Source organism: Platalea leucorodia (assembly GCF_965183815.1).
Source record: "Platalea leucorodia genome assembly, chromosome: 24".
NCBI lineage: Eukaryota > Metazoa > Chordata > Aves > Pelecaniformes > Threskiornithidae > Platalea > Platalea leucorodia.
The window spans coordinates 534,375-548,478 of record NC_138846.1 but is presented as its reverse complement, the minus strand read 5'-3'; the positions used below and the strand labels follow the sequence as shown (position 1 = coordinate 548,478).

Genomic DNA, 14,104 nt, shown 5'->3' with positions numbered 1-14,104 from the left:
GACGGGACAGGCAGACGCCTGCCAGACGCCAGCTCGCGCTGTTCCCGCCACGCTTCCAGCCTCAACGCCCGCCGGGTCAGCAGCCGAGCGCCGGAGGGTCCTGCGGGGCCCCGTTCAACTCTTCCCGCTCATCCCGGCCCGGAAAGCCGCCAGGATTGGGGAACGCGCGTGCCGTGAGCTCTCCCAAGCAGCTCAGCGTACGCAAACCCAACCCCGGCGCCGGGGTCGGCGGGCGCAGCCCCCGCCTCGCCAAACAGCAACACCGGGAGCTTTGTAAACCTTCACCCAAGGGGCTTAACCCCCTCTCCAGCAGGGTCCTTGGGGCTAACGGAGCTGAAGAGGGGAGCGGAGCGCGGCTGCCTCCATCCCCCCGCGCCGGGAGCGGGGCTGGGGAGGGCCCAGGACCCCGCCGGGTGCTGATCCGGGGCAGGGGAGCAGAGCACAGCGCAGGGCAGAGCCGCTCGGCGTCGCAAACCCTCCCGTCCTTCAGCAAAGCGCTTAAAAATAGCCCGCAAGCGCAGGGCGGCCGTCGGTAATCCCTCTCCTACAGCATCTTTTTATCCCGAGGCTGGGAGCAGGACGAGCCTCAAGAGGGGAGCAGCTGCTGGAGGAGATAACGGACTTCTGAGGCCCTTTGGTTTTCTAATAACTTTTATTCAAAGACAGCGAATTAATAGGGCTGGGCCGGCTTTGATGAATCAGCAAAGCCTCCAGCCGAGGACACAGAGCTCCAACACCCAAATCTCCTTCCCGCAGCCTCAGGAGAAAGCAGGGAGGGATTCGAGCAAGGAGCGGGGACTGAAGCAAGAGGGCATGACTGCGGCACCGCCTTCCACCGCGGGCTGGGGCGCCGAGGCGAGCAGGGACGACGGCTTGAGGAGGAAAAATAAGATAAATCCCTACAGGAGCAAGGCCTGGGCAGGGACCGAGCGCTGCCCACGCTCCCCTTCCTTCGGCAGCTTTCAGCCATTTCAGGAACGAGGGGCTCAGCCGCCTTCCCCCGCTCTTGCTGCTTGGCGGAGAAGTTTGGGGTGCGAGGTGGCAGCCCTGGGCTGCGCCTACAAACCCCTCAGCCCCCGAAAAGCCTTCAGATCTTCCCCTCTCCGCTTCCAGAGGTGCAAGTTGGCAGTTTATAAAGAGAAAAGTCTGTTCTTGGTCAAGGGGAGAAGGGGATGGAAGCCCCGCTCCATTGTTGCCAAAAATAAAATAAAAGAAAGGGTTTTCTTCTTCCAAGGCGGCTGTTCCAGACCTTCCCGCGGGGCTTTTCCAGGAGCTGCAGCCAACGCCGAGGCCTGGGCCGTTCCTGTGCCCCCGCCTCAGCCCCCGGGCTCCGTCCAGCGCCCCGCCGCAGGACCAGGGCTGAAGACGCGGCCCGGCCGCTGCCGAGGGCTTTGCTCCCTGCCGCTGCCGCGGGCCGGGTACGATCCCCCCGGCAGCAGCTTGGGGGGGGAAAAAAAAAAAATAAAATTAGTGAGACCAGCATCTTCAAATTAACAAACTGTAATTTTTCTCCAAAGATACATTTTCCATACACATCCATCATACACTGTAACAAAAAAAAGCAGTGTACATGAAATAAGAAAATAAATTAAATCCATAGCATAGGTAAGGAGGACGCTCTAGACTGGAGTAGAGTCGAAAGTTTCCAGCGATACAAGAGGCTCAAAAGTTTGTTTTAACAAGAATGCCTGCTAGCAAGGGTCCAGCAAGTGTTTTAGGTCAGTCCAACTGCTTAAACAGTTTTATTTAGAGTTTTTAACAGCCATTATTGTCCTGCAACAGGCAGAGCTATTACATCCTGGGAGAAAGCCAAGAGGCGTCGTTAAGATCCAAGTAGAGCATCCAGAGGATAATGGGATTGGTCCTGCAGCATCCGCGCTAGCCGTCCTCCTTGGGCGGTGTGTACCAGCCTGCAAGAAGAAGAGAGAGATCCGTGAGGGACGAAGCCGCACGGGGAACGCGACTCCGCGCCTGGAAACGCGAGGCTGGCAAAGCTGCCGAAAGCAGCGGCGCAAACAACGCCAAGTCCCGCGTCTCCCAGATCACCGGGAGGTTTTCTCGCCGGGCGACTTCCCGACACCACCCGGATGACGACGCGCCGAAAAAGCCCAGCGCTGACCAGCGGGGAAGGGCAGAGGGACGCTGCAGCCACGCGCTCCGCGTTAGACAGCGGCTGCTGTTGCCGGCTGTCGCCTCGCTCCAGGGGATCTCCGCACGTGGGGCAGGAGGAACTCAAGCAGCTCGGCTGGATGCTCGGCCTAGGGGAGCCCGGACTCGCGAGGGGAAACGCACGTCCCTTCCCTCAGCCCTTACCGTTCTTCTCGTGGATCTGAACCAGGGACTTGTAGGACTGCTGTGCTCTCGTCAGGCTGTACTGATTCTGCAAGGGAAGCCAGGGCGACCGTCAGCGCGGCGAGAACCCGGCGCGAGCCATCCCGCGCGCCTTCCCTACACGAACCGCGCTGCCGCGGAGCTGGTTGCCCGCTCTTCCGCCTCCATCCCGCTACCAACCGCTCCTCAAGTTCTCTTATGCCGACCGGGCCTTACCTTATTGGCTCCAAACTGGACTCGCGCTTTCCCTTTCACCAGAGTTGCGCTGATCTGCATAATCACCGACTCGATGGAGTACGCGCTGCTCCAGCCCTGAGGGACAGAGCGCAGCGTGAGGCCAGCGCGGACAGGACCCCAACCCCCCGCGACGAAAGAGCCTTCCCCGCGCCCGGCACGGGCATCGCAAAGCCGCATCAGGCCGCTGCCAGCCGGGGCTACGGGCAGGATTCGGCTGCCGGCAGGAACGCAAAGCGCGGCAGACGGCAGCGGCCACCCCAAGTCCACGCGGCGACCGGTACCCACCTGTTTTGTAAGTAGCTCCATGCAGATGGCACCGCCACCCAGAACATACCTTGGGGAAGGAATCGGGCAAAGTTACATCACAGACGGACACAGCCTCCCCCACCCGCTGCTCCAGAGATGAACCGTTTTCCCAGAGTAGATCTCAGATGGAAAAAATCCACCAAAAACCCCCCTCCGCCGTCCCTCTCTACGCTTCCCGGGAGAGCTACTGCAAACTCCTGGCAGGGGGGTTACGGGAACGGGCAGCGCTGGATAAACTCTTTGTGAAGAAGCAGTGCTGGAGACCTCAGGGAGCAGAGAGAGGCCAAGAGTTACTCACCCCCCTGACAGCACCGGGGACACGACCCTCACGAACGGTGGATCAAAAGGAAAGTTATCCTGGAAGAAGAGAAGGGAAGCAAAGCCGTTGAGAAACGTCTTCCCTGGTGACTCACTGAGGCAGGCGCATCTCGAGGAGGGGGAGGTACGGCAAAGCCTTACTTTAAAGGAGAAGTTTAGGAGGATGAAATCTGTTCCTTCTTTCTCTTTGAGGATCTGGAGATCATTGTGCAAAGCGCTATCCTCGTCAACCCTGCCAAAGGCAAAGCCCAGAGGGTCAGAGGCAAGGCCGTGCACCTCAAATCAGCCGCGCTCACTGCCGCCGACCCCCGGAGCTACCGTACCTGCGCAACCTGGCTGCCACGTGGGCCCTCGGGTTCTCACCCAGAGGGCAGCGACAGCACGGGCTGTCAGCATTCTGCTCCCGGTTTGCGGAGAAGACCATCACACCCTTTTTGCCTGCTGCCAGCTTAAAAATAAAGACTGCCTGGCCCAAGGAAAAGGCAGCACTGGTGTCTGGAGGGTGTGAAAGCTCGGGGTTTTGTCTGATGCACCTCTTCCAGGACTCTAGGAACAGCAGACAGACTGGCAGAGCCCTCAGATTATCTCATCTTTCTCTGGAGACGTCATCTCCTTTCTGATGTGGAGACAGCAAGCACGCTGCCCGAGAGAGGCTAACCCAAGGTCTGCCAGGCGCTCCCCTGCCCTGCTCGCTTCCCCCCTGGCTCACGGGGACGTTTTGGTCCCACCACCAAGATCCACCACAGTTGCATGATCCCAAGGCACCTACTTCAGGAGTTTGACGTTCCAATCGTACAGGCTGTCGTTCACTAGTTCAACTGCATAGTATCCTGCGAAGCAGAGAAGAGGGGCGTCGTTACGGGGCGAGGCTGAAGAGGGGGTGGAGCCGCCACCCAGATTTCAAATCCCCCTTGGCCCTGCAGCACCACCTCAGCCTGGCACAGACCCCTCTGAAAAGCAGCACTTAGCCAGCAGGACTGTCCTGAAGGCAGCAGTTTTCCTACGATTGCTCTTTCCCGAGTCGTTGGGCTCAGGAAAAAGGGGGTAGGAGCACCCATCACCCTCAAAGCCAGATAATCCTCCCACCCACAGCGCTCTCCTCGCTTCCATCCAGCACTGGCAGGGAACAGAGACAGCACGGCGGTTCTGCTCACTCTTGACAGAGCCACAGCCACCGAAGGCTGGAGATCCCCTCCCCAGCTGAGCAGAGAACAGCTCTACGGCCCATTAGGTGCCACCCGGAACGACAAGGAAAACCCCGGCACGAACAGCGGAGCAGCAGCCCCCTCCCTCGCGCTCCCCGCGGTACTTACCGCCCTTGAAACTTGGTGATCGGTAAATATCCCTGAGCTCCTTCATTAGCCGGTCGGTGGCCTGCACAGACCCAGACACTGCACCCTACGAGGAATTTGGGAGGAGAAAAGTTGCGTTGTTACACTGCACCCGCCACAGCTGTTGTTCTACAAGGCCGACGCCTGAGCTACAACTCCCACCCGGCCTCTGAACTAGACCTTACCGCGTCCCCCACCTCTCAGTCTTCCCCTTTCCCCCTGCGGCAACTTCCCTTGCCCCAAATACGCCACCCAAGGCGGCGCAGCTGCAGCAGAAACGCCTCCGTGCCCTCTCAACTGCGTAAGAATCTCAGCCCAGGAGTCTAAAAGCACAACCCACCAGCCACCTCCGCAGCCCAAAGCGAGGCGCAGCTCCTGGGAGCGGAGGGGAACCCCAGATCTCACCGCAGGAAGGCTGCCCCACGTAGCACCCCCGCCTCGGGGGGACCCGAGGCCCACGCTTACTTCCCCGAGCTGCAGAGGCAGTTCACAGACTCCTCTGCGTCGGCCACGCCAGCCCGGCAGAGCCAGCGCTGGACCTCTGGCCAGAGACCTCTGATTTAGGGCTAGCGGGTGCCTCCATCACTCTCGCCCTTGGGTCCCTCTGCTTCCCCAGCCCGCCCACCCGCCGGGTGACACGTACATTTAAGTAATCTTGCCTCTGGTTCTTTTTTATTTTCTCTAAAATGGCCAGGTTTTCCTTCCCAATGCCTTCATCCTCTGTCTTCTTCCCGTCTGCTGGCTCTTCCTCTTTCATCTCATAGTGGTCCAAGTCCTCAGTGTCCTGGGAAGGGGAGAGGAGAGCTAGTAGGAGACGCGCCTTCGCTCCTCCCTGCTCCGAGTGCTGCAGACGGAAGCTGCCCTGAACCGGGAAGGATTCCCAGTGCAACCCTCCCTGCCCAGGAAGCCCCAAGCCCTGATCCGAGGCACAAACGGGGCAGAAAACGCAAGATCTGGGCAGGCTCAGTGAAGAAGTTTCAGGCACTGGGCCCCTGCCGCCCTCCCGTACCAAAGCCAGCAGGCAGAGCGGCGCAATTCCCTTTCCAGCATTAAACCGGGCTCATCGAAGCTCTTTGTTTGCTGGATTCCTCCCTGCCAAGTCTCACGCCTGTTTATAATTAGCCGTTAATCTTACGTACGCTCCCCAACGAGCCCCGCGTAACTGAAGGGCACTTGCATCTCGGCACGCGCGGGGCTCGAGCAGCCCCGTGCCACGTTTCTGGACAAAGCGCAGGCACTCGGCGCAGCGCTGCTGGGCTGCGCTGCTCCCCCTTCGCCAGCCAAAACCCAACAGGAACGCAGGTCGCCAGCAGCACAAAAAGAAGAGACCCTCGTGCACAAAATTCAGTGGCACGGGACGTTTTCCCCTCAAAAAGAGGCGACGTTTCCCAGCGCGTCTGGAGGCTCTTTGTAGGTCGGCTCAGCTCGCCCCCAATGCTCTTCCCAACCCCGGCAGAGGCTCTGCCCCTCATCCCTTTCCACAACGACGCTCGTCAGGCTGATGTGTGCAAAACCCCTGATGTTAATAACCAGTAAAAACCAGTCGCAGCCGTCAGGGGCCACTGCAGAGATCTCTCCCCACACACAGCAGCTACCGCACTCTGTCAGCGCGCAGGGTTCAGCCACCTGGAAGCCGCCTGCAAACGGCTGTGGGTACGCACAGCTCCGGCGCCGGTATAAATCCTCTGAACAAGTGTTTACTTCGGCCTCTCCAGGCTAGCTGCGGTTATTCTGGATGAGCAGCATTTTTGGAAGGGCTTTGACATTTTTAGACTGTCGCACAGGAAAATAGATCCTCCTAGAAAATCCCTCGAGTGGATTAACCTGCGTAATGCGTCTCTGCACCGGGGCACGGCTCTGCTGCTCTGCTCTTCTGACACGGCCCAACAAATCCAACCGCTCGGCAAGAAACCTTTGCTCTACGCGAGAGCCTCGTCCCTGCACGATGATGCAGGGTGTTAGCAGAAAGCACGAGGGGGAACACTCCGTTCCCGAGGATTTCTTTTCCAGCCCACAGGAGCGCGAGGCCTCACACATCACAAATTTGCCACGAAGCAGCGAGTCTGCAGCTAGGCGAGGTTATGCTGGTACCAGTTTAAGCCTCCTCATTTTCTCCGGGGACCCTGGCAAAGGCCGGGCCTTGATTTAGCAAGCTATTAACTTTGCTAAAACCCCAACAACTGCTAGGCGTGCTGCTGCTAAGTGACCTGCCCCCAGGTTCTGCGGTGCTGCTGACTCGGTGCCCGTGCCTCTCACACCCCGGGAGAAGTGTGCGAGGCATCGCTAAACATCACCATGGAGATTCAAGATTATTCCACCCACTTCTAGAGATCTCTAAACTGCAAACCAAACAACCGAAGCCTGTGGGTTTTGCAGCATGATATTCTCAGCCTGCAGCGAAGTATGGCTGCCTCTGCCGCTCCTGCCAATTAGCTCGCTCACACGCTCAGCCATCCTACCTAATCCTCTCTGCGGGACTCCCATTTTCACGGGGTGATTTCCCCGTCAGCAATGGCAACCTGGAAATCCCATCGCTCGTGAGGAAATTTCAGGCTCTAGAGCACAGCAGAGTGAGTCGAGAGAGAAATTGTCCAAGGGGCTCCGCGCTCAGCTCATCTGCGTGCTTTTGGAGGCCACGGCTACGCCTCTCGGCTGCTGCGGTCCCCTGAGGTTTGTGAACACGTCGCTCCCGTCCGTGGCTCAGGACCTGGGTCCCCAGCAGCAAAACGCTGAGAACAACCGAGCCTTCGAACCAAACAGTGGCTCTTCCCCGTCTGGACGCCAGGAGCTCCTCCCAGACAGGATCCCTGTGCCCTCGCACCTTTCAGCGGGCATCTCCCCGTGCTCAGCTCTCCGGTGTACTTCCTCATACGGCGAGGCGGCACTTACCTCTGGCATCTCTTCATCTTCCTCTTCAGAGGACACCTCTTCCTGTGTGCTCTGTGGGGACAAAAGGACAGAGACCAAAATCGCACCCTCAGCTTCCTGGTGCAACACTCTCCTGCCTTCCCAGACGCCTCCGAGGCAAGGTTACACAGGGATTTACAAACAGAACCAAGTTAAAAGCAGAGCAAAGCCAAAAACCTTTGTAGGAAACTACACCAGAGCAGCTAAAGAGCACCGAGGCCCAACGGAGCAGGCTGCCACCACCCAGGACAGGAATCCACCCCGAGGAGAGGAGATCACCACCTCGCCCGCTGCGTTCCTCCTTTGGGGGTTAGGAAGCCTCAGCCTCTACAGCAAACTCCAGGGAACTCCATTCTATGAGCTTAGAAAGTCTCCTCCCGAGTCACTCACCTGTTCTGCCGGCAGAGGCTGGTCCAGCATTTCAACATCTGGATGTTGGGGGAGGTTGTAGAGTTTGCACAGGTCGGAGATTATTCGCTTCAGGTGCTGCAAAAGCTGTCCGGAGACCAGACAAGCGTCAGAGAAGCGCAGAGACCCACGGGCCAAGCTAAGCCTCAGCCGTCCTCAGCGCTGCAACGCCTTCCCTCGCAAACGAAGGCCCAGAGGCCGCTCCTTCCTGCTCCAAGCAGCGGCGGACACGGGGGGAAAATGACGCCCCAGCATCAAACTCAAGAGAAGTCAGAGCTGCTCATCCCAAATTTCCTGAACCCTTTGAGACCAGGGGCACCCCCGCCTCAGGCGGCTGGAGGCACGCAGCGGGGATTTCGCCCTCCCGAAGCAGCCAGCCTCTCGCCACCCCTCCCCTCTCCCCGGGCATCGCCCCCTCACCAGCGTGTTTCCTTTCCTGACTTCCACCAGCCTCTCCAGGATAGCTGCCAAGTTCGGATCGTCCGACTCCACAGACCATATCGGGGGAACGGCTGGATAAGACTCCTAGAGAGAAAGAGAAGGTGGTGTTTGAGCTGCCGCAACTGCCTCCATCCCAGTGACGCAGCCGGCGGGGAACAGAGCAGCGAGCCAGGACAGGGAGCTGCAGCCCCACGTCTCCGCAAACGGATCCCTCCAGACCGCAGAGGAACGGCCCGCGAGCGCCTGCGTCCGCCCTCCAGGCTAATCCCGAGGGCGACTGGAACAAACCCCTGCTCCAAGCGCGCTGATCTGGCTCGGCTCTGTGCCGCTTGCCCCCAGCCCAGGGGAGCGGGGTGGAATACGGAGAGTGAGGACATTTTGGCCACCCCTTTGGTCGCTGAGGCCTTTTGGGGGTGGGGGAAGCGGTTAAGGCAGGACAGCGAGGGCGTTTCGCGCTGCCCCGCCGGCCTCTTGCCTCTGGAGCAGAAGCGCTGCAGGAGAAGGATCGGGGCGCACGACCCGACAGCACCCACGCAGGGGCAGAGGCCAAGCAGGCGCCTGTAACCCAGGCTCTGGCAACGCTCCCAAGTTGCCCCTCTGGAAAATCCCGGACACCGGCCCCGTTCGAGGTCCGCACCGGGGGCTTTCCCTGCTCGGCCGCTCCTCGCCTGGAGCCGCGACACCAGCTGTAACTTGCCGTGCGAGATGGGATCTGCACCCCATTGCAAACCGACCCAGATCCAAGATCCCCTAAAATCCAGGCGAGGAGGAGCCAGAGGGGATGCGAAGAGCCGGACGCTGACGCTGCGGGTACCCCCTCCTGCAGGCATCCCCAGTCAGGGCCACCGGGGAACCCCCCCCACCCCCAAAAACCCGGGACAAGCACGGAAAAGGGGGATCCGGAGCCTGGGATAAGGGACGGGAGCCCCGTGGAGCTCGGGGGCCCGGAGGCAGCTCCCCCCGCGGCCGCCTGAGCCTGGTCTCGCTCCCCCCGTGCCCCACCGGCCACCCCGGGAGACGGCGGGGCCCGGGCAGCGCCGCACAGGCCTGGCCGGTTCCCCCCCGCCCCGGGTTCCACCGGGCCGCGGTCGCCCAACGACCGGCAGCCCCGGGCCCTGCTCCGGCCGGCTCCCCGAACCGGCTCGGGGTGGCCTCTCGGTCCCGGGGCCGCCCCCCGGAGCCGGGGCCCGTCACACCGGGCCGGTGCCCCCCCCTCCCTCCCCGGGCCTCACCGTGATGTTGCAGTGGATGCGGACGGGCCCCGGCGGAGGCCCCCGGGAACCGGAGGCACCGGCGCGGGCCCCGGCCCCCGGGACGAACTCGCAGCTGATCTCGTCGGGGCAGGCGCTGCCGATGCGGAACCGCTCGTGGCCCCGGTGGAAGATGGACTCGAGCAGCCGCAGCTCCCGCCTCAGGAGCCGCCCGGCGGGGGCCGCCGCCACCTCGGCCCCGCTCCGCCCGGGTCCCCCCGCCGCCGCCTGCGACCCCGCCGCCTCCTCCGCCCCCGCCCGCTGCATCTTCCCATGGAGGGACCCCGCTCCGCCGCCGCCGCCGCCGCAGCCCCCGGAGCCGGCCCAAAATGGCGGCGGGACGGCCCCGCTCTCCGGAAGTGACCCCTCCCGCCGCCAGCGGAAGGGGCGGGACCTCAGCCGCCGGAAGCGTTCGCGCAACCGGGCGGGCTGAGGCCGAGCCGGAAGTGACGCCGGGGAGGCGCCCCGGAACGTGAAGGGGCGGGGCGGGAGGGGCGAGCCCCGCCCTTGGGCGGGAGGAGTCACGTGGGGGGGTCACGTGGATACCGGGGGATGGGGGCACCGGGGGGGGGGCACCGGGACGGGGGGGGCAGCGGGGGGGGGGGGCAGCGGGGCCTGAGCCCCCCCCGCCGGTGTGTGGCGGGGCCGGGGGGGCTCCGGGTCCCGGGATCAGCCCGGGAGCTCCCCCCCCCCCGCTCCCCCCTCGGTTCCCGCCCCGCCGGGATCGCGCAGGGACCGGGGGCGGCGGGGGCTGGGCCCCGGTGAAGCGCAGGGGCGGGGGAGCCCGCTCCCCCCCCCCCCCCCCCGCGGTGCCCCCCGGTGTCCCCGGGGCGGGGGCGGGGGCGGCCCCGGGGCCGCTGACGGCGGCGCTGACGGCGGCGGAGCGGGGAGCGCGGGGCGGCCCCGGCGCAGCGCCCGGCACCGCCTCCCTCCCGGGGCCGCCCCGCCCGGGCCGCCGCCGCCGCCGGCTCCAGCACCGCGGAGAGCGCGGGCAGCACCGGGGACAGCGCCCGGGCACCGGCAGCGGCACCGGCACCGGCACCGGCACGGGCACGGGCCGCCCCCATGGCGCTGCTCCGCGTCCTCTGCCTCCTCGCCGCCCTCAGACGTAAGTGCCGGGGGGGGCGGGCACCGGTACCGGCACCGGCACCGGCGGGGAGGGCACCGGCCCGGGCCCCGGGGCTGCGCCTGTTGCACAGGACCGTCCGGTACCGACCCGCCGCACCCTCGCTACCGGTCCCGCTGCGGTGCCGGTGCCGCCCGCTGCCCCCGCCCGGGCCCGGGGCTCCCGGGGCTCCCGGGGCTCCCGGGGCTCCCCGTTCCCCCCCGGGGCTCTGCGGGGCTCTGGGCCCGGGGGCTCCGGTTGCCCGAACCGCGGTGCCGGGGGGTGGCAGGGGGTGGGCAGGGGAGGGCAGGGACGGGCAGGAGCGGGCAGGAGCGGGCAGAGGGGGGCACCGCAGCCCCCCGGGTCCCCCCCCGGGTCCCCCCCGCCCTGGGAGCACACCGGCACGCCACCGGCACGCCGCCGGCACACCCGCCCTCACGCCGCCAGGCCCAGACCCCCCGGTGCGGGGGGCTCGGCCCCGGGGCGAGGGGTCCGGATCCCTCCCGGGGGGGTTCCCCTCCCGCCGCCGCGGGGCTCAGCCTCCCGCCGCGCCCCAGGGAGCCTGGGCACGGACACGGAGGAGCGGCTGGTGGAATATCTGCTGGACCCCGCGCGCTACAACAAGCTGATCCGGCCGGCGACCAACGGCTCCGAGCTGGTGACGGTGCAGCTGATGGTGTCGCTGGCGCAGCTCATCAGCGTGGTGAGTTGGCCGGGGCTCTGCGCCTCCGTCCCCCGGGGAAGGGTGGGGACCCTGCGGCTCCCCCGCCGGTAACCGGCCCCGCTCTCTCCGCAGCACGAACGGGAGCAGATCATGACCACCAACGTCTGGCTGACGCAGGTGGGAGCCCCGGACTCTGCCGCGGCCCCGGGTCCCCCCGCACCCCCTGTGTGGATCCCCCGCGTCCCCCCCCCGCCCCGCGCCCCCCGCGCCGGCGCTGAGCCTGCCTGTCCGCAGGAGTGGGAGGACTACCGCCTCACCTGGAAGCCGGAGGACTTTGACAACATGAAGAAGGTCCGCCTGCCCTCCAAGCACATCTGGCTGCCCGATGTGGTGCTCTACAACAAGTAGGCGGTTGGGTTTTGGGGGGGGACACACACCGTGCGTACCCCAACCCCATCCGGGGCTCGGGGCGGTGCCGTCGCACCGCTGGGGCAGGGCGAGGGTTGACAGCGCATCCCTTCGCCCCAGCGCCGACGGGATGTACGAGGTCTCCTTCTACTCCAACGCGGTGATCTCCTACGACGGGAGCATCTTCTGGCTGCCGCCGGCCATCTACAAGAGCGCGTGCAAGATCGAGGTGAAGCATTTCCCCTTCGACCAGCAGAACTGCACCATGAAGTTCCGCTCCTGGACCTACGACCGCACCGAGATCGACCTGGTGCTGAAGAGCGAGGTGGCCAGCCTGGACGACTTCACGCCCAGCGGCGAGTGGGACATCGTGGCGCTGCCGGGACGGCGCAACGAGAACCCCGATGACTCCACCTACGTGGACATCACCTACGACTTCATCATCCGGCGCAAGCCGCTCTTCTACACCATCAACCTCATCATCCCCTGCATCCTCATCACCTCCCTGGCCATCCTCGTCTTCTACCTGCCGTCCGACTGCGGCGAGAAGATGACGCTCTGCATCTCCGTCCTGCTCGCCCTCACCGTCTTCCTGCTGCTCATCTCCAAGATCGTGCCGCCCACCTCGCTGGACGTGCCGCTGGTGGGCAAGTACCTCATGTTCACCATGGTGCTGGTGACCTTCTCCATCGTCACCAGCGTCTGCGTCCTCAACGTGCACCACCGCTCACCCACCACGCACACCATGCCGCCCTGGGTCCGCACCCTCTTCCTCCGCAAGCTCCCGGCGCTGCTCTTCATGAAGCAGCCGCGGCAGCACTGCGCGCGCCAGCGCCTTCGCCAGCGCCGCCACACCCAGGAGCGCGCCGCCACCGCCACCCTCTTCCTCCGGGCCGGCGCCCGTGCCTGCGCCTGCTACGCCAACCCCGGCGCTGCCAAAGCCGAGGGGCTCAACGGCTACCAGGAGCGGCAGGGGCAGGCACCGGCCCCCGCGGCCGGCTGCGCCTGCGGGCTGGAGGAGGCGGTGGACGGCGTGCGCTTCATCGCCGACCACATGCGGAGTGAGGACGACGACCAGAGCGTGAGTCGGGGCGGGGGCAGGCAGGGGCTGTGGGGTACAGGCAGGGCTGTGGGGTACAGGCAGGGCCTTGGGGTACAGGCAGGGCTTTGGGGGTGCACGTATGGCCACGGGGTGCGGAGCGTGTGCACGGCTGCACTGCAGGAAGGGACGTGCACGAGCACCAAGGGGGTCCCTGCCCGGGGACCCCCCGCCGCTGCGGCCCCAGCCTGATGCAGTTGCTCTGGCAAGCGGAGGTCCCGGCAGTCCCGGCCCTGCGCGGCACCGTGAGGCTGCAGATTTTGGCAGAGCCGACCCCGGACGGGGCTGCAGGGCTGGGGGCCGCTGCCCGCGGCCCGGCTCCGCTCAGCGGCGAGATGAGTTTCCCGGGCTCGGCAGCGCGGGGGGACGGAGCCCTGCGGGGCCCACGGCGGGCTGGCAGGCAGCCCTGGGAGCTGCAGTGCTGAGGGAGCAGATTCGGGGCTCTGCGGAGCCGCCGAGCTCCCGGTCCGGCCGCCTGCCTGGCACAGGCAGCGCCGGGTGATGCCGGAGGCCCCGGCCTGACCCGCTCTCTCTCCCGGCCCCGCGCAGGTGAGCGAGGACTGGAAGTACGTGGCCATGGTCATCGACCGCCTCTTCTTGTGGATCTTCGTCTTCGTCTGCGTTTTCGGCACCGTCGGCATGTTCCTCCAGCCCCTCTTCCAGAACTACGCCACCAACTCCCTGCTGCAGCTCGGCCAGGGCACCCCCACCTCCAAATAACGCCGGGGCGGCCGCTCGCCCTCCCCGCCGGCCCCAGGGACAGCGAGGGACCGCGGGCTCCGTGCCCTCTCCCTGCTGCTGAGCCGGGGGCCGGCCAGTCCCGGGGCCGGCGAGCTGGGTGCTGAGCTCCAGGCAGCCACTGCAAACCAATAAATGCTCACACAGGAGGGGGCTGGTTCATTTTAGTGTCGTTTCATCCCGCTCCCCGCGGGCAGGAGGAAGCGGGATGCAGCCAGGGCTGGGGGGGGCTCCGGCTCCCCGTGACCGAGGTAAGAAGCCGGGGAGGAATCGGCTCTGGAAGAGGAAAATCCCAATTCCCGAGGGAGGGAGCGCGGTGGCGGCGTGAAACCGGCCCCACGGGGATGCTCTCCAGAGCACCGGCCGTCACCGCATCTCCTCCTGCCGATGCAACCCTGCCGGAGCCCTGCGCCGTCCCCGGGGCTCCTGGGAGCCGGGCAGCGCCGCGCTGACGCAGCAGGAGCACGGCGAGGAGGATGAGGCTCTGCTCCGGCTCCTCAAGGTGAGCTATTTTTAGGTCCTACCTGCAGGCAGGACCAGGGAAACGAGCACCAGGGCTGC

The 14,104-nt window shown here is 65.0% G+C and overlaps 2 protein-coding genes across 2 annotated transcripts; one reads left to right on the top strand and one right to left on the bottom strand.

Moving 5' to 3' along the window:
• Nucleotides 1–1,484: 1,484 nt before the first annotated feature.
• UBE2Q1 (ubiquitin conjugating enzyme E2 Q1) lies at nucleotides 1,485–9,850 on the bottom strand. Its single transcript, XM_082332782.1, has 13 exons — nucleotides 9,512–9,850; nucleotides 8,259–8,363; nucleotides 7,821–7,925; nucleotides 7,413–7,463; nucleotides 5,167–5,307; nucleotides 4,506–4,590; nucleotides 3,962–4,022; nucleotides 3,334–3,424; nucleotides 3,173–3,231; nucleotides 2,854–2,902; nucleotides 2,548–2,643; nucleotides 2,314–2,380; nucleotides 1,485–1,910 (listed from the first exon to the last, which is right to left on the bottom strand). The coding sequence occupies exons 1-13, from the start codon at nucleotides 9,794–9,796 to the stop codon at nucleotides 1,879–1,881; spliced, it is 1,227 nt and encodes a 408-aa protein (XP_082188908.1). The 5' UTR covers nucleotides 9,797–9,850; the 3' UTR covers nucleotides 1,485–1,878.
• Nucleotides 9,851–10,405: 555 nt separating this feature from the next.
• Nucleotides 10,406–13,691, top strand: CHRNB2 (cholinergic receptor nicotinic beta 2 subunit). The gene is made up of 6 exons (XM_082333121.1): nucleotides 10,406–10,637; nucleotides 11,192–11,337; nucleotides 11,431–11,475; nucleotides 11,593–11,702; nucleotides 11,827–12,787; nucleotides 13,355–13,691. Exons 1-6 carry the CDS (start codon nucleotides 10,595–10,597, stop codon nucleotides 13,523–13,525), a joined length of 1,476 nt encoding a protein of 491 aa, XP_082189247.1. The 5' UTR covers nucleotides 10,406–10,594; the 3' UTR covers nucleotides 13,526–13,691.
• The last annotated feature ends 413 nt before the right edge of the window (nucleotides 13,692–14,104 follow it).